We start from the raw sequence: 22678 nt of genomic DNA, 5'->3' as shown, positions 1-22678 counted from the left end.
GCCATTTATATAGTCAACACACACTCTCTGTCTCTCTTTGTCTGTCTGTCTGTCTCACACTTCTGTCTCATCCTCTCTCTTTCTGCATCTTTCACACACATTCTCTCTTTCCTTCTCTCTCGTCGCCATTTCTGCTTCGACAGAGGAGCTGAGGGACTGAGGTGAGACGTGAGTGGAGATAAAAATAAAAGATAGACAGATGATGTGGACGAGGAGAACAGGCTAACAAAAGAGTGAAATTACAGTGAAACAGGGGAAGACAAAGCAATATTTGTGTGTGCGTATGTGCACGCCTCTACCTCTGATAACTAATGGTCTGGGGCAGCCAGGCAACATCTGATTGGTCGCTCTAATGAGCGTGCTCTGTGCCGAGTTTGGGCTCCTGCTTCTGTGACCTTTGGCCTCTATTGACCAAACTGACACTTCATTTTTCACATCTTTCCAATTATAGGCCCACTCCTTATGTCGGCCTACCTCCTCTCACTCTCTCTGTCTCTCTCTGTCTCTCATCATCTCCCATCAGCTCTCTCTCTACTTCCACATATCCCCCGCTATTGTAGGGTTTTGTTTGTTGTTGAAGTTCATTAGAGGGTAAAATGTGGGGTAGTGTGTGTGTATACATGTGCATGCTCATGTGTGTTAGTGTGTGTCGGCGCAATGAATAAGAGGCTTTGATTTGAGTTGGGAGCCATGCGCGTATGTAGGTATCAGGTTATCTGCGGGACGTGTTGGCTACATTAGGATTAGAATCAGATGAATACAGATCTTGGGTATTAGTACAATATTTCTACTTGCACTATGTGGCAAAAGTAGAAAATCGTACGGGTATAATGCTTAGGTGTCCACATACTTTTGTCCATGTGCTGTAGTTTTAATTTTAAGGCTTTTAAATCCAGGTAGCATTAAACATCTTTTTCAGCCGCTCTCTGAAGCCTGCAGACACGAGGGTTTCTGCATGTGTGTGTGTGTGTGTGTGTGTGTGTGTGTGTGTGTGTGTGTGTGTGTGTGTGTGTGTGTGTGACTGCTTTGTGTTTGTGGTGTTTCTGTGGACACACACACACATACCCACACAGTGTAGATCATGAGGACACAGTGACAACAGTAAATACCGGGGGACATCTTGGACTGCTTTCAGGTTTATATGGGTTAAGAGCTATCACTGCCACGTCATATTGGCTCCGACAAAATTGTGTGTCAGTCACTTGGTAATCCCAGTAAGCTGGTTATTTATCTGTTTGGCACTTTGCTCGCTCTCTCCCCAACAGTTTCACCCTGCTGTCTCTCCCCCCCCCCCCATTTTTTCTCGCTCTTTCATCTTTGCATCCTCCCTCTCTTCTCCAGTTTTCCCTTGTCTCCCACCTACTCTTGTGTCTCTCTCTTTCATTTTGCTTTCAGTCGGTTTCTCTCTTCTTGTGAACCCCCGTGCTTTTTTCTCTCTCCTCCCTCTTTTTCTTCCATGCCTCCCACTCGCTCTAAAACACTACCTTTTGTTTATCCCTCTTCTTTCCCTCACCTCTCTTTGTTCCTTTCGCTCTCTTCTTCCTCCCCATCTTTCTCTCTTACATTTTCACATCTGTTTTTCCTCTTTGTTTTCATCTTGTCATCTTGTTCTCTCATATTTCCTCTTCGTGCCGTTTCTCTCTCTCTCTCTCTCTCTCTCTCTCTCTCTCTCTCTCTCTCTCTCTCTCTCTGTTTTGCTACTTGTCTTTCTTCATCCCTCTATCTTGTGTATCTTCCTCATCTCATTCTCTTCCTTCTCATCTTTCTCTCTCAGTTTCACTTCCTTCCCTGCTTCTCAATTCTATATTTCCTCCTTTCCTTGTTTCCTCCCCTCTGTTCTTCATGTTTCATTCTTGTATTCCCCCCCCCCCACCTCTGTCTCTCTTCTACCTTTACAGATTGCTTTCTCACTGACCTTTCCCTCTCTGTCTCTCTCTTCCACTTTCTTCATTTTCTTCCCCTGCACAGCTAATGGCCATCTTTCTCTCTTTCACTCATTCTCTCCTTCTTTCTCTCATCTATCCTTCAATCCACCCTCTTTCCTCCCTCAGTCTATCAAGCCACCTTCTCACTCTCCTTCCACTCCGCTTGCTTCTCTCAATCTCTCTCTAATTCCTCCCTGTTTGTCTCTCTATCTTATGCCCCCCCTCCTTCTTCCCTCCATCCTCCCCCTCCAGCAGAGCGAAACAGCTCAGAGGAAGGATGCAGGATGGTCGAGGGCCTTTAACTAGTGAACTCCAGTCTCCTCTCTCAGCCTTTTTTTCCGAGGCTATTCCTGAGACAAACACATGCTCTTGCTCTGCCCTCTCCTCTGAACGGTTCACTGCCTGCTAGTAGAAAAATCCCCATCTCTACCCGTAAACACAACATTCACACTCTCACATGCAAGAGCTGCAGGATTTGTGAGGATGACTCCGCGTTACGTAAGATCAGAGGTCTCCACACGCATGTTTGTTGAACAGGAGAAGAGACTCTTTTAATGCAAAGTCAACAATAATGAGATTTTAATAATAACTCTTTGGACCTTGTATTCGCCAGCAGGTGTTTTGCAGTGATTTGTCGGTGTCAGAATGTCAGCAATTAAAAAGAAAATACGTTTTATTTTCGCCTGTGGTGACGATGCTCACATGCTGAGTTCCTAGTTGTGGGTGTTTACGCTTTGACCACAATGCCAGTGGTATTTTTTAGCACTGAATTCCACTGGCAGCCAGAAGAAAATGGAGGGAGGATCACATTTGCTTCACACATGTCATTAAAATCAGTCCTGGGTGTCTCCTCTCTCCCTAAAAGAGCAGACAAAGAAGAAAGCCTCTTGTGTTTCTCCTCCTTTTCTTTGTCTTTGTAAACATCCAGCAAGCTTCGACGGGGAGAGTCGGAGAGCGGCCCCGTAGTTAATTAGTCCCACTCTATTAGCCCAGCTGTTTGCTAGCTTGTTCCTACCAACAGGGCCCTTTGTTTAACACCCAGAAGCCCTCTGGAGAAGCCTCATTGTAGCTGTTGTTGCCTTGGATCATGTTTCTCTGTGAAGAGTAATGCTTGAAGGGCAGAGGAAAAGCCAACAGATCATATATGGCTGCGATGGAGGGGGGTCCCTCATGGACATAAGCGGGCCTTCTCTTTTTCTCCCAGTATAAAGTACTCCTCTTTGCCTGTGTGAATTTGTAAGGACACCCCTTGGCTTCTCCGAGGGCATGGCGTGCGAGGGAAACAGAATAACACTCAGGCACTGAATCGGGCAGCTGCGGCGATGTGGATGCGAGTCGAGCGGAGGAGCAGAGTGTTTGCTCTGCTTTTGAAAGCTACAGGGTTTCCCTCTCTGCTTGTCAGAAACATCCAGGGAGCGAGGCGATGACTGGAGATATTAGATATGTATCGCCAATTACCCGGGCCGTTTGTAAAGAGTACAGTGTGCCGCGCCAACACAAATAGCTCCCTGTAAGGCAATGTGTTGGTGTCTGCATATATTTCTACTGTCTAAGTAGTGGCCTGAGATTTCTGCTTGTTGGTCTGATATCCAGCTCTGAGCTCTTTTATTCTTTGGCTGGTGTGGTTGGAGGAACACAAAACTTAAGCTGGTATTTGCTATTTGACCGACCAAAACTACGTCTCAGTCCAATATGTGTAGATCACAGTGATACAGTACAAGTATCACTTAAATGAGAAGACCTGTGGTGCCCTGCTGGCTGAAGGACACCTTACAATACAGCAACACTAACCGAGCTTCACTCCCTTCATTCTGAATCCCCGTGTATAACTTCCACGGGCTGTGAGTGCCCACAGATCAGGCTTGAATGCTCCTGATGTTGTCCTCCATCCCTCCACCCTCTCCGACCTCTGTGCCCTCCAACAAGGTCAGGCCAACACAGAGGAGCTGTTGCTTTCTGTCTCCTCATTGGCCAGTCTCCAGGGCCGGGGCGAGCAAACGGGGACATGGACAGGGGTGCCAAGCAATCAGCAGCCAGATCCAGCTCATCCAATCACTCGGCGTCACGTGACCTCCTCAAAGTCACCGATTAATTGGTCCGATTGTCCAGCAGACTGGAAGAGAGAACTGTGTGTGTGTGTGTGTGTGTGTGTGTGTGTGTGTGTGTGTGTTTCCCCTCCCTGGAAAGCTTTTCTCTCTCAGTAGCATTTAGCTGCTCTTGAAGATATTCTGCTAATAGGAATATGAGTGTGTATTGTTTGCTTTGGCACACACACAATGACATCTTTGAGAGTATAAATTAATAATTAAGCAGCGGGCGAACGATCAGCTGGTTGGTCATCATAAAATAACCAGAGGAAGTAAAAAGCATTATTTTGTGCACATATCAAAACTGTAAGTGCTCATTCTTTTTGGCCAAAAGAAAGAAATATAGAACATAAGAGAAACGGTTGTGTGCCAGTTGTGTAGATGTTGTCTAGACATTATGGAGGACGATCCTCATTCCGGTAATTGTCTTACTGGTGTCCAGCTTTCCTGGTAATCTGTTTAAATATGAGGCTCTGTGGGTAGATAAAAGGAATGTGCTTCCCTTGATTAGTCTGCAGTCTGTGTTACTGGAGGTGTGTGTGTGTAAGTACAGTCGCTGGCAGACACAAACAAGATCTCGCTTTGATTTCCTCAGAGCGTGAACACGGGGAAGAAAGAGAGAGGGGAAGAAGACAGAAGTGAAAAAGAAAGATACCGCATAATGAGAGAGTACGATGAGGAGGAAGGGAGAGACTCTCCGAGTGAATGCTGTGAAAACATTTTGATGCTGACTGGAGCAGTGTGTGTGTGTGTGTGTGTGTGTGTGTGTGTGTGTGTGTGTGTGTGTGTGTGTGTGTGAAAAGAGAGCGAGACACAGCAGTTATCCCCGATGAGTGTGTTAAGTGCTGTTGAGTGTTGTTCGGGAGTCTATTGAAGCTCATGTGCACGGCTGCTAGCAAACAGCAGCAATGTCTTCCCTGTCGGTCTGGAGGGCAGAGAGCTGCGGCCGCGCCACCTGAAGTTCACTACGCTTCCCACAGCGGTTTAAAGTAGAAGCGTGTGTAAGCATGTGTTATAAAACGGTCTGGTATCTTGCAGGGTCACAAGAGCATAAGCCTAACTTTCAGTTCACATGCTGTTTATGAAAATCAATATTTGAAAGGCATAAAGGGTAATGTGCTTCAGAGCAACTTGAGAAAAACATCCCACGACAACGCTTTCCCTTTAGGAATGTTTATTCAGCCTCGACTGGATTTACTGCATCTCAAACATTATTATCTGTGGTTACCTGGGAAAAGAGATGTTTGTGCCGACCGGCCTCTCTCAGATTCACCTTTACGACCTCGCTCTATCGCGGCGGCCGACGAGTCACCCAACACGCCTGGCAGAAAATGATAACCCTCAATGACTTTTTATTGCCTTGTAGACAGTAAGCAAACTTGGAGTGGCCTGAGTTTGCCCCCCTCCCCTCTCCAAAAAGAGGAAATTGTATTAGGTTCCCACAGCAAGGGGCCAGTTTGCTTTTAGGATTAGGACCGGTGTCACCCGGCCGCCGGGGTCGTGTGGATGAAAGAATCAGAAACACAAGTAAACAAAGTGACTTCCTCCACCCTCTCCGGCCGCCTCCTCTCCTCTCTGCCTCCTTTCACACGTGAGATGATGTTCTGCTTTGTCAATCAGGTTCCCTAACTTGTGTTTTATTGGCTTTATTGTGTCATCTGTGGGAAGACGACGGTGATAAAACAGTTTGACAAGGTAGCAGAGGCTATTTGACTGTTTAACTTTGGATTTACGTGCTGTTTGTATCTGAGCGTGTGCACACAGCATCATGTGAGCCTCACATTTGCACATATTGTCTTTACTTCCTCGCCTCTGCCTCCTTCTCTATATGCTTTTTGCTCTTTTTGACATTCTGTAATAACATTCAGAGGTGAACAAAATGTCCCCCCCCCACCCCCACCCCCACGTCTCTCTTTTACATTAAATCTCCCTGCATTCACTCAGTCTGTCTCTCTGTCTGTTGCTTACATGTGGGCATGTTTGCATGACCAAAGAAATGCAAAGTGTAGCCCGGACCATTACAACATGCCTCGTGTGCACAATTTACATGAAATACATATTCATTCATGACATGCATGCACACGATTTACTGTAGCTGCTCTTTCCTTCTTCCCGTGTCTCGTATGAAAACGTCGGTATCCTTTATGTCTCTTATTTCTTACAGCCTGCGTTACATTTGATCTTCATTGTTTGACCCATAAATGCACCTGGATCACACCATGTAGTTCGCTGTTCCTCCAAGAACAGAGAGAAGAGAGATTCTCCTTCATTTGCTTCAGTGAGGGAGAGCAAGCGGGAGGGAAATGTATCTTTAGCTCCCATGTTATAATTGTGGCACGCTAATGATGTAGACACATTCTCGCTGTCTGTTTACAGGAAGCGCTCTTCTTTAATTTGCAACTGGCGTGAATGCCAAATGCCTATATCTAATTACTAGTGTTTGCTAAAAGATACTATTTACACACACTTTTTTTTTTGTTTGCCTTGTAGAGGTCTCTTGTGTGTTGGCGTAGGGAGATTATGACAAGAAAAGTTAAATGTGTAAACACGGTAAAGACGTTTTCAGTTTTATCTGCTAACATTTTTTTTTTGTCCGCTCGCAGGAAGTGGGAATTAGAATAAGAGAGTTCTTCTCCACACATGACGTGTACATTTAAACAAGATGTTTTCATTTGATGCCTTTTTAAAATTCAAGATCTTGTTTTTAAAAGTGTCAACTGAGGACTCCATTCAGGTTTATTTCTGTATGAAGCACCATAATTTGCATCATACTTGTGTAATCATGTCCTAAAAGAAGATGCCACTTTTGTCAAATTACTGGATATCTCCTCTTTGGAAGGAACTTCTTCAGCTTTGATTCGCAAATGTGAACAAGCTGAAATGTGGTAATTCACTTGTCATGCAAATGAAAAAGAAAAGTTGACGCTCGCTCATTCACTCGCGAAATTATTTGTGTGTTTGTGTGGAGGGTCTTGTGTTCTTGCCGTGGGAAACATGTCATAGCACAGAATGGTGACGAGTTCCACATTTGTCACCATTCTGCAAGTCTGTTTCCAATTCAGCTCCAAATTGCCCGGAATCTCTCAGACACACACACACACACACACACACACACACACACACACACACACACACACACACACACACACACATACATGCTCTCACAGACAGAACATGCCCTAGTTCTTAATCGTGGCCAGTACAGGTTCATAGGGAATCACAGCGACTCATCACTGACGTGTCACAACGCATTACATCTGTCCGTTAAAACAACCTTAAACTCTCTCTCCTCCTTCGCTCTTTCCATGTCTCTCACTGCTGACTGTGCCTCCCTCCTCCTCCCTTGAAAGGGAGCTGAGCTCAGGGCCCAGGAGGCCTCTGATCAGATAGATGTTAACTTTTCATCGCTGGCTGGAGAATTCAGACGGTCACCTCTGACAGTGGATGACACGAGCGAAGGACCAGATGTAACATACATTAATTTAAGATGGATATGAAATAGACTGTAGTTTAGGCATTGGGAGGGAGAACGAGAGGAAAGAGAGAGAAGTAATGGAGGAGGGAGGGGGAGAGCAAAGAGACAGGGCATTAGCACTTTGTTTAGTGGGGAAGCATTGTTTGGCCCCTTGGCACACACAAGAACACACACACAAATAAGCAACTCACACACACGCACGCATGCACAGAGCACCAACGTTTATTTAAGCTTTTGATAAAGAGATTAGCCCCATCATCCTACGCTCTTAAGCTAGCCGAGGGGGTCCGTGTTCAGGAAATCCTGGCTTTCCTGACACATGGACTTATAGGGAAACCTGGCTCAAGCAACACTTATATGATATTAATACAATTCCTTGTGGTCAGATTAACATGATTTGGTCTTTAAATGAAGGGCAGTGTATCTCAGAGAGGTGGACAGAAAGTGAGTAAGAGGGAGAAAAAGATGGAAACACAACGAGGAGGCGGCGAAGTTGTGCCAGCTGGGGTGTTTTTCTTTCTTTATTATTAGCCCTATCAGAGTGGTTGGAGTCCAGCTTAAAGCTACAAACAACGGAGTGCTAATTTTAGCCTCCAAAGAGGATAAGGATAAATAGCTTGCTGCCAGTTTGCCATATGGTCTCCTGCCGATTATATTGTGTCAGGAATATTTCCACCCCACCCCCACCCCGACCCAAACCTACACACAAACACACTCGCATATCTGTTGTTTTTAGCATCCATGACGCTGGGGGGTGGCTTTATCTCCACATGTAGATATGATTGATGGTTTCATTTGCAAAAAGGCACTTTTAGAAATATTATCCCACAACTTTCTTTATTAAGAACACCGAGGCCTGTGGAGGTGTTGCGATCCCTAGAAGGGAACATGCGTCGTTTTTATATTGTACAGTTAATGTTTTTGCAAGAATACAAAACTGAAACTATCATTTTCAGACAGGAAGTTGTTGTTGAGGTAAAGGCGGCCTCAACCAGCCACATTTCTTTAATCCACTACAGCTTCCAGCTGCAAGGTAACATTTGGCCTCTTCTGTAATCTCCTGCAACTCGGTTTATATTTTCACTTGTAAATGTGAGCCCCGTAGAAGAATGAAAATGAGTCTCTCGCCTGCTCTCTCTCCATCAACACACATGCATATGTTCACATGTAAATGCAACACACACACACACTCACACATCCACTCTCCATTATTCTCTCACTCTCTCACTTTCTCTCCCTCAAATTGAAATAATTCAATTTATGGACACAGTTCCAGACCTCCCTGGCTAAGACCATTATGCATGGAGCCCCCCCCCCCCCTTTTTCTAACAAAAGAACGGGAGAATTTACCAGCCGGCTCTCCAAACGACACCCACACAAAGCCAATTTCATGCCAGGGAAACACCAGCAGTAGCGCCATTTTTGGTCAAAACCAGCATCCCCGTGGATTTAAAAGAAATCTTTGAATATGGGTCGATGCTACTTTCATTTTTCTTGTGGCTTATTTTAGAACCCTTATATGACACAAGCAACTCCCTTTGCTTCTAACATTCAAACCTGGCCTTTTATACAGGTGTTCACACTTCAGAGGGAAATATTCTGCTTCAGTTTAGGTGACAATGAGTTAAAAGCGTGAATATGTATCATAGGTGACTGGGCATGTTTGGAGCCTAAGTAACCGGGGATGCAGGAGGTTGGTGGTAAAGGGTGGATTTAATGTGTGTCAACTGGGCCAAAGCTTGACCCAGGGCTAACCCAGACCAAACATGTTGCCCCCTGAGGCCCCCTCCCCTTGGTCTGTTTGACATGGATACCTGCTATAGGGATTTGACTGAGAGATAAAGACCTCAGCAAGCTTTTTTTAAGAGTTTAGAGAGAGAGAGAGGAAAGAGAGGGATAACAAATACCTGTAGGTAAACACAAAAGCAGCAGGGTGGGCCAGAGGGCAGCCTTGGCGTTTACTTTGTGTGTTTGCAGAGCAGCACAAGGCATGCCACTTGCCATACACACACTCGTCAACACATACATTTGGATGTAACCCGATCGTCCCTTCTTGCTCCAAGCCAGTGAAACTCAAAGAGATGAGCAGGGACCGGGGGCTGAGATTCTCACTAGTGATAACCTTTGGAGTAAAGGACTGAGAGGCGGTGTTAAAAACACACACAAACACACACATTGCATATTGTCCACACTGACTCCCATGGGCCGTTCCATGTCTTTGTTTCACTTAGATTCTCTTTAGGCAGAGAGGTCATACTTTTACAGGAAGTCACCCTCAGAGAGGACCGCCTCTTTCAGGAAGTGACTTGGTGGGACTGTGTGGCGAGAACGCCGGCGTCCACGGAGGGCATATCACTCCCGTCCACATGGGCCCATGCTCCACAGGAAATAGGCCTGCTGTAAACCCACTCACTTCCTCTTCCTCTGGTCTCGCAAGCCTTATCTGGGCTGCGTATGGAGAGGCTGATAGGACTACAAATCCCCCACATCCCCACAACACCGCATCCTGTGCGTATCAAGGACACATTGAAAAGTAGGAGGAAATGGAGACACGGCATCACTTATGATGGAGGAGGCTAACTTAATGCTTGTGAAACAGAGGAGTTGTGTTGATATCAGAAGTCTGTAACATCGTCGAGCTCCACCACTGCCCTGTTTACTCACGGAAAAACAGCTAAGACGCTAAAATGTAAATGCTCCGACTCAACAACCGAACGTATTCAAATAGAGTAGGATGTTGCTCTGATAATGACTTATCCTGTTTTCCCAACCACCCCTTCAGTAACCTGAGCCCGTGGGTGCAGACCATATTATACTCCTTCATGGTACTTAAAACTTCTGTTATTCCAAAAAAAACCTCACTGGAAGCTAATGCGCTATTATTAGCCTGTGCCACCGCAGGGTTAGCGTGCCTGTATTATCTAACACACTGCAGTTCGGCTGCCGCTGATACCGTGAGTGGGAATATCCTTGTGTATTAAATGTGTTTATCAGAGTCTGTGTCATTCAGATAGTGACCACGTGGAGAAATGCACACAAAGGCGAGAGCTGTACATGCTAGCTCTGGGAACATAAACAGAGCAACTTGAGTTTGGTTAGTAGAACTGTACAGCCCAAACATGAAGGCATGATTACATGACAGAACAGGCTGAGTGTTGCTACTGAAATGATACATTTCCTCTTAATTTGAGGTAATTTAACTGATTGCTTTGATGGATTGGTTGAAGTTAAACATGTTAGTGCTTCAAGATATATAATTTAGGGATATTACGGATATTTAAATGGTTTATTAAAGGGCTTCCATGAGTAAATCTAGTCCACAACAAAGTTTAAATAGGATGTTTTTGCTCTAGTTTAGCTGAAGGTTCCCTCTCTTTGTTCCTTGTCTACATTGAAGGACTTTTGAACGCCCTTCAGCACATCAGCTGACTTTTTGGAAAGGGCCGCCGTACCATTGTGCTGTTAAGTGCTCTTAGCTTTTGTTATAGTCCTTGTCCTCTCTGCCATCCCTTCCCCCCTTCCCCTCTTCTTCCATAGTCCATTTAACTCCCGCTCGCTCTCTCTGTGCATTCGCTGTGTGCCGAGTTTGAGTGAAGCTTGGTGAGTCGAAGGTGTCAAAAGCCATCTGAGAGGCAGCAAAACAATTGAGAGTAAGAGTTAAGAGGGAGAAAAGCAGCAGAAGAGGCACGATTTCAGGATTCTTACCATTCTGTGTGTGTGTGTGTGTGTGTGCGCGTGTGTGTGTGTGTGTCTGAGGACTTCCCTTCACTGAGGCGAAGAAACTGTGGGCCCCCCTCACAAGTGCTCTCGTTTGAACCGAGTCTGGCCTTCTATCTTCAGGTTAGAAAAAAAGAAAACGGCAACACAAAGGCAAGAGGGGAAAAATCAATAGTTACACAGCAAAAGTGCTCAACATGAAAGGGTGAATTCTTCGCCTTACACTTTCATTTTAGCGTGTACCGTCTGTCTCTTTCTCCCTTATTCTTTCTCTCTTGACTGATCTTGAAGTTGGAATAAAAGGCATCGGTGTGTGTCAATGTGTGTGTGTGTGTGTGTGTGTGTGTGTGTGTGTGTGTGTGTGTGTGTGTGTGTGTGTGTGTGTGTGTGGAGGCATACTGCAGTTTAATGTCGTGGCGGTGCCCCGCGCTTCAGGCAGTTTCCAGCGTGTCAGGCAGCCTGTGGTGATGACCCTTTACGGGAAAATGGCACAGAGAGAGCAGTCACATTTACACTGACATTTTTGCCATCACCTATGGCTATGTCAACAGGCCTGACCCCCCCCCCCCCCCCCCCCCCCCCCCCCCCTCCCCCCACCCTCCATCTCTCACAGCAGACAGTGGATGGGTCTCAGACATAACACAGAAAAACAGAAAACAAATGTTTTACATATAAAATGATCATTAACAAACGTTTAATGTTCAATATTTCGTAAAATGTTAAGCCTTTGGTATATTAAATGCCATAAAACAGAAACAAAAACCCAATATTTAAACGATCCGTGTTCAACATATTTACAACCATTTTAAACTCAGAAACATCACTTTTGAACAGCTTGAGACTGGACTGTTTCCAGTTTGTCTTTTGTAGATTGACTAATTGATTTCAGTGTGCAATGTCACCTGAACACATGTTAACTTGTAAAAGCATGAACCAATGTCTACTTACATTCTATACGAATACTAACAACAATGCACTCAATCAATTTCAGCAAAAACCACATACATCTAAAGACCTGAAGTTTAGCAAACACTTTTAATTAACTCATAAATATGATAGCTGGCCTGTGTTTCTTCTTCTTCTTTTGTTGTTAGTTAAACACATTCCCTGTCTCTGGCTTCCTGATCTCCTCCTCATCAGATCACCACAAATGAAATAATTGCTCCAAACTTGGCTCTGATTCTCACAACAAGAAGTCTCCAGTGGGCTTTAATTACAAATAACCCTTGTAAATGACTCACCAGTTACTGCCATTATTGAATCTGTCAGTGCTGATCCACAAAACTGTCATCATTCAAAGTAACCGGCTTTGTTATTGCAAAGCACTCGTTATTTACTGTAATTACTTCAATGGAATTGTCTTTGATTACAGGAAGCAATTACTTAGCTCTCCCCTGATTGTTTACCTGGCAAGCCCTTTTTTCTTTCTTTTGTAATAATGACAACTTTCCTGTCTTCCTTCTGTGTATGCTCGACAAAGATTGATCTTCGCTTCAGAGCGATATGATCTAAATGCGTTGGCTGAAGTTTTGAGCAAAGATCTGAAAATAGTGCAGTGTCTCTCTGGCGAAGGCAGGAAGGGAAGTCTAGACTAGCCATATTGTTTTGCCGACAGTGCATGTCATTATCCGCAGAGTAGTCGAGGGGATTTCTCTCCTCCTCCGCGGGAATAAATGGGAGGCTAAACAGCATTGGCCACAGAGAGTGTTTTGTATAGAAATAAGTGTGTGTGTGTGTGTTGGTTTAGAATACTTTGGTACTCATTATTGGAAAGTTGCCTCGTGGAAGATCCTAAGAAATGGGTGCTTGTGAGTGTGTTCAAGTGTGTCTGTTTTTGGTGTGGTAAAGCTTTTAAATGTGCCCCTACTTGGGAATTGTGTTGCAAGGAATTCCTGCATGTTCAGAATATTTGGAGGTGGGAGGGGTCTCCGGAGCAATGCAAAGGGAACCCCCCACTGCCTGCAACCCCCAGTACTCCCCCTCCCCACGTCTAGAGCTTATGAATGGCCTGAATACAATAAACGCCACTTTTTTCTTCTCTCCCTCCCTCTTTTGCGAGCCCTTCTTTACCTCTCTGAGGATTTCTGGGAATGTAATATGTGTGTATGTGTGTGAGACTGTGTGTGTGTTTGTGTGTGTGCGTGCCACAGAGAAAAAGAGTGAGAAGAAGAGCACTTTAGTGAATGTACATCAGCATCCGTGTGTGCGCTTTATGTATCATGTTTTGAATGTGTGTATGCATGAATTTCTCGCCTGCCATTATGAGATGTGTGTATCCCATGTGGAACAGGATAGCATGTCCCCGAGGCCTGGGCCTTGCCTGGGCAGGCAACCCAGGGTCATGTGAGCTTTCTGGGGTGTGAAACTCTAGGAGTGGCCCATGAGAGATCAGCTCCAGGTCACTCGCACTCACAGTGAAAGACACACTCTGTCGGCCTCTTGCAACAAATAGCCTATAGAATAAATGCACCGTCATAAACTCAAAAGACCTGTCTCCATTCCTTCCCCCTCTGAGTCCATCCACAGGCTATAAAACCTTGCAAAAACATCTCACAGTATCTTCCAAAAACGTTAAGCCATCTGTGAATGATTCCTCACACAGGATCCCTCTCAGCACATCTGGCGCAGAGCTAATATTCATAACCCTTATTCCTCAACTCAGCAGTGGCTCTGTGAAGACACAATTATTAGAAAGCTAAATGACGTTATTCTTTCGCGTTGCGCTAGAAGCGGCGTGTCTGACAAGATCGCTGTTCGCAGATGACTGACTGGTGAATCCGTGCCTGTTAATTTGCCAGGCAGCAGAAAAATGGCTGACACCTCGGAATGGCACGTGTGCCCGCGCACAGGGGGCAGGTGGTACCAATCTCTGTCTTACGCTGAGAGATGGTTCATAATCAGATCATAACAGATTAGCCTAGATACTGCTTGATAATGTCAGGGTATGCCTTGAGACAGAGAGATGTAGAGTGATAAAGACACAGGAAAGGCGTACGAATAGAGAGAACAGAGGAAGTATCATAATTACTCACTAGTTGAAGAGGTCTAGTTAACAGAGTTCACCTCAATGTTTAACTTTTGTTATTGGGGAAATATCATTTACCGATGTACGTTTGATTTACAAAGAGAAAACACCTAGAGAAGATTGATAGCAACACCTCATCTTATATCCCCAACACTGCAAACCAAACCCCACACTCCTGCAGACAGAGAGCAAGTGGATAGAGAAAAGAAATGAAGTAGGAAGGAGTCCAAGGCAGGAACCAAACGCGAAGTGGTGGAAAGGCTTAAATAAAAGCCATCGAAGCTGAATGAGCATGGAAGCAAGTGTCTGTTTAGCTAATGCTAACGAAAGTAGTGAAAATGCATGAAGAAAGCTAACCTAGTTTTAACGTCATTATCTGTTTGCTGGCAGTGAGTGTGTGTTTGTGCAAGTGTGTATTTGTGTATACAGCGTGTGAGGGGACTGATAAAATATTCCTTCCCTTGGTTGGCCCCGGGGCATTTCAACTGCCCCTGGCTCCTTCCAGTCACTGGCCTGCTCTCTAATTGCCACACACACACACATACACACACATACACATGCACACCCACGCACACACGACATTCAGAGCTTCTGTGGCTGGAAACACATGCATAAAGAAAGACAGAGATAGACACACACATACAGACGAATGCACATCCATGCATGCATGCATTCTTCACACACGAACATGCGCCCCCACCGTCCTGCATTGATTGACCCCCCTCCCCCTCCTCCAACTAGTTGCAAAGATGTTGTCATGGCCGATCAGTGGGCCAGGCCCAGAGTTGTGCCTTTGGCTTTTCCTCGTGGCGAGACTGGAGCTCGCTAGCCTAGCTGCCCCACGCTGTATGTATGCAGCCCAGGGTTACAGCCTGCTGATGCTCCTAATGAGCCTGGCAGCCTGTTTATGGAGAGTGATGGGCTGCTTCATTGGCTGACTTGCTTACTAACTGCCTGGCTAGCTTTCTGACTGACTGGCTAACCGGCTGATTGACAAGGTTGCTTTATGGCTGGCTGACTGACTTGGTGGCTTTATAGACTGACTGGATAGTTTACTGGGTGACTGAGTGGACTGCAGAGTGGACAGCTGCCTGACTGCCCCACTACAGGGCGTATTGGCTGAACGATGACCAGACTGTGACGTCACTGAGGCCACGTTTACACTCAAGCAGATACATTTGAATGTAGGTTTTGTGACTAATAAAGCATAGCAATCCACACTGAAACCACAAACGAGTACACACTGTTTAAATCTGGTCTATTATGTATGAAGAAGCTTTTGCCCTCATTTTTAAGGGCAATACACACCAGTGGTGTGTGTACACATCAAAACACTGGTACCCATTGTTTTTTAAGTAGCCCACACTGGTGGCGTCGAGATGCCGTGTGTCAACTCTCCAGACAATCCACAATTTTATAATGTTAACTCCACAGATTGTTAGACCTCAGTGACTTGACTACTTCTTCTGTTTGTAAAGTTCATCCATTGTGCGCCAAAGGCATCTATCGACGGTCTTAAAATAGTGCGGTGCAATGTGAGCCGCCATTGTTTTTTAACAACAAACTTCACCAGGATTGAATAATTCTTCAGTGTTCCCATGTTTTCAAATGGTTAACTCCAATGTGCCACACAGTATCTCTTCCCCCTGACTTGAGTTTTTTTGTTACCTCTTTTCCGCTCTCACTAAATATTCCACATCCGTTGCTCCGCTCCCTCTCTTCTTACCATTCTTCACCATCTCTCACTCGCTTTCTTTCCCTGCTTCACCCTTCCTCTCTCTCTCTCACAAGCTGAGGTAACACCATTGACATTTCCCCAACATGGCTGCCAGACACAGCTTCAACACCTTCCCTGCTTCACCCTTCCTCACTCCCACAGTCTCTCTTGTTTCTCTCCTCCCACCTCCCGCTCTTCCCTCGCTTGCTGGAGTTAAAGCAAAGCAGAAATTAGCCCCAGACCTTGCAGAGGTGATTGGTATCAAATTGCAGTGAAAATGGAAATGCCAATACAATTGACGGCCCTTCTCCAGCCCTCCTCATTCCTTTCCCCCTCCTAGGTAAGTAAGTGTCTACAGGTCTGACTTACTTACAAGTATTGGGAAAGGAGAGGGATATTGGGAGGATTACGGTTTCCCTCTCTGGCTCAGGGCTCGGGTTATTCATAACTATCACACTTTGCTTAAAATCTCAATTACATTTCTGTTTCTTCATCCTTCATTGTGCTTTAATGTTTTGAGGAGATTTCAGAACAAGTAATGTTTCTGTGCTTTTTCTAATGGCTCAGTAATACGAGATACATGGGTAGAGATTTAATGCGAGCTGCTTCTCTCACATTATGCATCATTTTGGTACGTGATTAATTATTGATTAGCCGGAGATCTTTAGGGTTATTTTATATTCTGTAGGGTCATGACTAAGAATCTTAAAGCTCTTAGTTGCTGCTTGCATTCAATTTGATTCACCATTATAGCAATAGATACGATGTAGAACTGTAGAATATGGCTGATGGTGCACTGTGATATTGTACTATATGGAGCAGTGGTGGCCTAAAGGGTCGAAGGCTACCGGTTCGATTACCAGTCTGCAAAGAAGAACAGGAAAAAGAAAGTACTGTATTCTGTTAAATAAAGGTAATACTGCATGATGCAGGATCGTGCACTTTCTCGTCACAGTTTTCTTTGAGCATCCACACTTTTCTGACGTTCTCTGTCCCCTTTGTGTTTCCCCTTCTCTCCATGCTTCTCACGATTTCTCACCTCTTCCTGAGCCTGCCTGCTCGCCCACTCTCTCCTACTTGCATGCATACTTACTCACGCACTCACTCGCTCGCTCCCTCACCCGTTCACACACTCACTCATGCTCTGAGCTGGTACTCCGGCCGTTTGCTTCTGTTTCCCCAACTCACATGGGACAAGCCCCTAGGTTTGTTATTGTAGGCTTTGCTGAACATGAGCCGGTCTTTACAACGGATTGAGAGCATTTGCTTCCAATGAAAACCCGGTCTTAGATTACAGGGCCTCGGCTCGGCTCACCCCTCTTCTCCACCAGGCAGAGAGATGCAGAGAGGGAGAGAGAGCGAGAGACAGAGGGGTGGGTGTACTTAAGCCCTGAAACAGTAGGCAGAAAAAACTCACTTGTTAAGCTCAGGCCTTGTTTGTCCCGGGCTAATGATGTAACTGAAGCTTGCAATGTCGGTGTGTTTTTAGACACAGAGAGGTCTAGAAGCTGGGTGTGAGGAGTACAGCGGGAGTGCCATAAGGTGACAAGAATAATTGATTCGCTGTTTATGTCATTTAAAATGTGAACGATTGATTAGTCCCTGCTCTCAGGTGTAAATGATTTGCAGTTATTCTCTAGTTTACATCCTTGTAAACGGAAACACTTTGGCTGTTTGGTTGTTTTTGGAAGCAACGATAAACATTGTTCAAAATATTCGGACATATAAATATATAAATATAAAAAGGCTAATGAAGTGATTTATGAATTAGAAAACCAATGAACAGATTATCCAGTGACTTCCAGTAAACGGGCACTGACTGGCTCATATTGCCTAAATCCAACTTTTGACCTCTTGGTGGTGTTACAGTAGCCCCACCGTCCCACCACATCTACGTGCATGTGGGCATAATTGATGTGCAGTGTGTGGTGTTTGCATCAGTATCTATGAAAATCAAGCACTTGTTTTATCCCTCCCCCACCCTCCATGGCGTCACCTTGGCTTCCACAGGAGGTTCATTAAAAAGCCTTCAATATGTGTGCATATGTATCTCCTTCTGCCAGAACAGTCGGCGAGAGAGAGTGAGCGCTAGCCAAGAGTGTTGTTTCGTATGGATCGTTGAGAGCCTCTCTCCTAATGGTGTATATAATTCAGGTGCCCTCCAGGCATGCTTTCAGGAATTCTTTTGCCCGAGGTAATGGGGAGCAAAGGCCTGGGTTTTAGACCCTTGATTATTCCATTGATGTGGCAGGCTGGAAAAAAGTCATCTCCAACCGGATTAGCGCCAACATCCCCATTAATTATCGATGAATCGGGGGCTTAGGGTTTAGCTAGGTGCTGGGTGTCGCCCTCTGCAAGTTAGCGGAGCGCGGGCTTGCTCAAATGCAGTTATCTACTCCCGTCGCAGTGAATAGACCTAGAAGCTTTAGAAGTGCTTTGTGTGTAATCAATAAATAACTGGATCCAATTCTGTGCACTGCTTCAGCAGTTTTTTTTTTTTCCGTCTTTCCTTCCTCTCACTTCCAGTCGAAAGAGGCGGCACGGGACAAAAGTCAGTTATCAGCTGCTGGGATTTCTAGCAGTGAGGGTGCCACTTGTTTACCTCGCCTCATGTTTCTTTTATGATTATCGTCTTCATTGAGGGTGTCTCGCATTTTTGAATAATGATAATAACAATTAGGCTTTTCACAGCCACAGATGGGAAGAGCCTCTTTCTCTCCACTGGAGCCGTATAGAATGCCTACAGTAATTGGGTAGTTTTGAATATGTGCAGTGTGTGCGTGTGTGTGTGTGTGTGTGTGTGTGAGTTCATGTTGTTGATTCTGAATGCAGAGAAAAGGCCCATGGAGCGTCTTCCTTTCACTTTTCCTCTCAGTGCTCAAACACTCTAAGCTGTCTCAGTGTTCCCCTTAGGTGAGGTTAACTGGCCTTAATAGAGCCTTATCGAAGCCCTACAGGTTGCTGTAAGCAGCCATGACGCCATTGTTATGAAAAGCAGCTAGCTTTGTTAGCGCTGTTTGTGCCTCTGACTTCCCTTTTTCCACCTATTTTCCCTTTATTTCCTGCCTTCCCCCTTCTCACAACCTCCCCTTTTGTAGTGCCGTGTTACTCTTTCCACCTCAGGTAAAATGGCAGAATGCGCCGGGGCGACGCTTCAATAACTATTTTCCCCTCAGGATAATAAAGACTAAATCTCTCTGTCATTTTCAATTCTGTGCAGGCTTGGATGGGAGAGTGGGGAAATGCGACCTTACAGGTCCTTTGTGCTCCCCTTCTGCTTCTCTTTCTTGCAGAAAGATGCGAGTGCTCGCTGTGTTTTCAAGAGGAGGGGGGGGGGGAATGAAAGGCAGGGTTATTTATAAATGTATTAAAAATGAATGCATTTATGAGGTGCTGTTTTCCAGCCATTCTCTGCTTGCCATTGTTGTGTCTCTATACCCCTCCGTCTGTGCATACAAAGCCCTCCAGAATTCCTTCGAAATCGTATTTATTCCCTTTGAACGCAGAGGCGCACCGAATGCAGGAAGTAAACAAACTGTGTGTCTGATCTCTGCTGTCTCTTCCTGTTTCTTGTCATGTGACAGGTGATGGCCTGGACAACAGCGTGGCTTCGCCGAGCACGGGGGATGACGATGACCCGGATAAAGAGAAGAAACGCAACAAGAAGAGAGGGATCTTCCCTAAGGTGGCCACCAACATTATGAGGGCATGGCTCTTTCAGCACCTTACAGTGAGTTGAATGAAACACCATTTGTTCTCAGTTGCTCTCAGTTTCATTTCACGTGTGGACAGGGAACTTCACGTCACAGCTCCATGCTTTTCTTACTCCCGTACAAGACCCACACATTTTCTATCTTTCTCGCTGTCCTGCTGTCTTGTTTGACACAACTACACTTGCACATGAAGGAACACACACGCACACACTCATTGACACTCCAGAGCCCCCCCCCCCCCCCTCTTCTCCACAATGTATTTCGGTTGGTACGGTGAACACTTCAAAGACACAGGCCTGTGTAATCTGCCGGCGATCTCGGCAGACTGTGCTCTTGCTCCTCATCTACTGAAACTGAAGAAGGTTGAAAGCAAGGAGAGACGCCCCCGGCCATAACTGCAGATACATAGAAGAACCTTATTAAGAACAAATCTGTCATTATTTAACAGATGCCTGGGATGCTGCAAAGGCCTGTGGTTTGGCTTTATTTATACTCAATTAAAGCAGGGACTATGAATACCGTTAGCGGCCGACAGCTTCGCAAATTTTTCAGACCGGGGGAAAAAGTATTTTGACACTAAGATTCGCACCAGTGGCTCCGTCACGGTGACTTTTTTCAGCTTTCTGACTCAGAGTTTCATATTCATGCTTCTGAGAAGATGGCCCGTTAGCACTGAGCAGACACTTTACACGCTCAACCTTCGGAAGTGTTGTAGCATGTTCTGTGCTACAACAACATTTCATTGATCCCGTTGGGGAAGCTCTGTGGTGGAAGTCATTTAGAAATAAACAAAGTAACTGAGTATTTATTTGTTTAGTTAGTGAAATTGGCTTTGCATTGCATGAAACACAGTGTTTCAGTGATACATTAAAGGAAAACTCAGGCTGCATGTCAGGCTGGTTTCATAACAAAAAGTTTACATTTGAATAATTACAGAGAAATCCAAACAAAAGCATAAAGCATTATAGATAAAGTAAAAACAATAATATTTAGTGTGTTTATTGTTGTGCTGAGTCAAATACCTGATAACAAGCTGTTAAAGAAAACTAAACTAACTTCAGGCAGCATTGCATCACACACATTGTGCTTATGTCAGGACTCTGCAGAGAACATGATACAGTGTGAGGGGGAGTTGCTTTGAATTGCACAAGCCAGGAGGGAGGATGCTGGGGAAAGTAGTTTTGTTGTTGGATTATGGATATTGCACAGGTTTATGTATCTGTAGCTTTGCATCATTGACAGTAATGGGATGTATTGTACACGGTTCTATTAACGGTGAATTGGAGGAACTTCTTGCACTGCTTACGCTGCAGTGTAGCATTCGGCTGAGATATAGAGTGTATATCTGTACACAGAATATATACACACACACACACACACACACACACACACACACACACACACACACACACACACACACACACACACACACACACACACACACACACACACACACACAACACACACATCTCACAAGGCTTCTTCTACTTTTTGTTTCTCTTTGTGCTCTCCCCTTTCCATCTGACCCTCACCACCTCCTTCATAAACCACCAGTTCTCCATCACACACACACACACACACACACACACACACACACACACACACACACACACACACACACACACACACACACGCACACACACACACATCATCACACATACACACTAACCTCTTCTCCAACTCCCTGACCTCAACCCATACACCCCCTGAAACCTTCGGGGCTACAGAGGAAAGGTGTTTGAAACATACACACATCCTGTCTGTGGAAATATAGTTCAGCACACACTCGCCAAGTGAAGAACACACACACACACACAGCAACACACACACGCTGTGTCATATTACACCATGAGTTGAGCTTATGTGAGGCTTCTGCACTGTTAGATCTCAAACAGTGGGAAGAATATAGAAGAGGAGGATCCAACAACCTTTCCCTTCTCCCGGGAAACAAAGAGGAACTAAAACATGCATACGTACATGCACACGATGGCACATCGGGTGTGTTGCTTTCTGGCACACAACAGGAAGACGCTGCGGTTCTCACAGTGCAGACGGAGCTAAAGCTTTCAGAATTGAGAATCAAACTGAAAGGTTGATTGAAAAATCACTTCCAATATGTCTCTCCCCTTCGGTGAAGCCAAATAGGAACGAAACCCAGGCGGAGAGGAGCAACATCTTCTTTGTTTATGGGAAATGTGGTCTTCATTTTGAGAAACGCTGGCATTAACACATACCACTGGTGTCAGTTGAACGCTCGCAGTGGTCACATTTGTTTGCACTAATCATTCTTTGGTGTCACCATTAATTTAATCACGATATTTCTGTGTGTATAAATGCTACATTTTGCACCTCTTATGCAAAAACATTTACAGTATCTCTGACACTGGCAGTATGTCTCCGCTGGTGCAAACATAAACATGGACATCTGATGCAGGCTCATCCACCTCGTCATCAGTTGCTCTGCCTTTGTTTCACAGAGGGATGCCGGATGAGTCTGGCCTCTTAGAGATAGACACAATGCCAATTAGGCACACGCAGACGCATGCATGCACACACGCGTATACATACATGAATTCATGGCAAGTGCTGTGGCCCTACACAAACCCGAATGCGGGAGTAACAAGCTGTTTGTTTCTCAAGTATGAACGATGTGTAGGATTTGACAGTGGAGAGATAGAATAGGGTAGAAGTTTGAATACCCACCTTGATGTTTTTTCTGTTATTCGCCCTCACATTTGGACCCTCAGGGGAGTTCCCGTTGTACCGAAGCGGAAGGGGAAGGTGGGTGGTAAACCGAGGCTGCGAGTGCACCAGCAGGGTAGGTAGTAGGTGGCATTCATATGGCTGTTGTTTTGAAGACATTCTGCATCTCACTTATCCATCAAGAATGCTAATTTCCAAAGTGTTGTTACAGCAGGAAAAGGAAATGGGTTTAAAGCAGAGTGCCATGTTTGTTGTAGCATGGGCACCAGCAGCTGGTGTTATCAGTGCCAGGGTCACAGCCACAGTACTAACACGT

General features: G+C 45.2%; 1 protein-coding gene across 1 annotated transcript in view; it reads left to right on the top strand.

Moving 5' to 3' along the window:
• meis1b (Meis homeobox 1 b) overlaps positions 1 to 22678 on the top strand; it is a 78303-nt gene that overhangs the window by 16764 nt on the left and 38861 nt on the right. The window contains exon 8 of the mRNA XM_029449807.1: positions 19531 to 19676. Coding sequence (XP_029305667.1) covers positions 19531 to 19676 — 146 coding nt within the window. The remainder of the gene's footprint in view (positions 1 to 19530; positions 19677 to 22678) is intronic.

The sequence above is a fragment of the Cottoperca gobio genome, chromosome 15, assembly GCF_900634415.1.
Source record: "Cottoperca gobio chromosome 15, fCotGob3.1, whole genome shotgun sequence".
NCBI lineage: Eukaryota > Metazoa > Chordata > Actinopteri > Perciformes > Bovichtidae > Cottoperca > Cottoperca gobio.
Note: the sequence above shows the minus strand (reverse complement) of the source record. Positions and strands in the feature narration are given on the sequence as shown.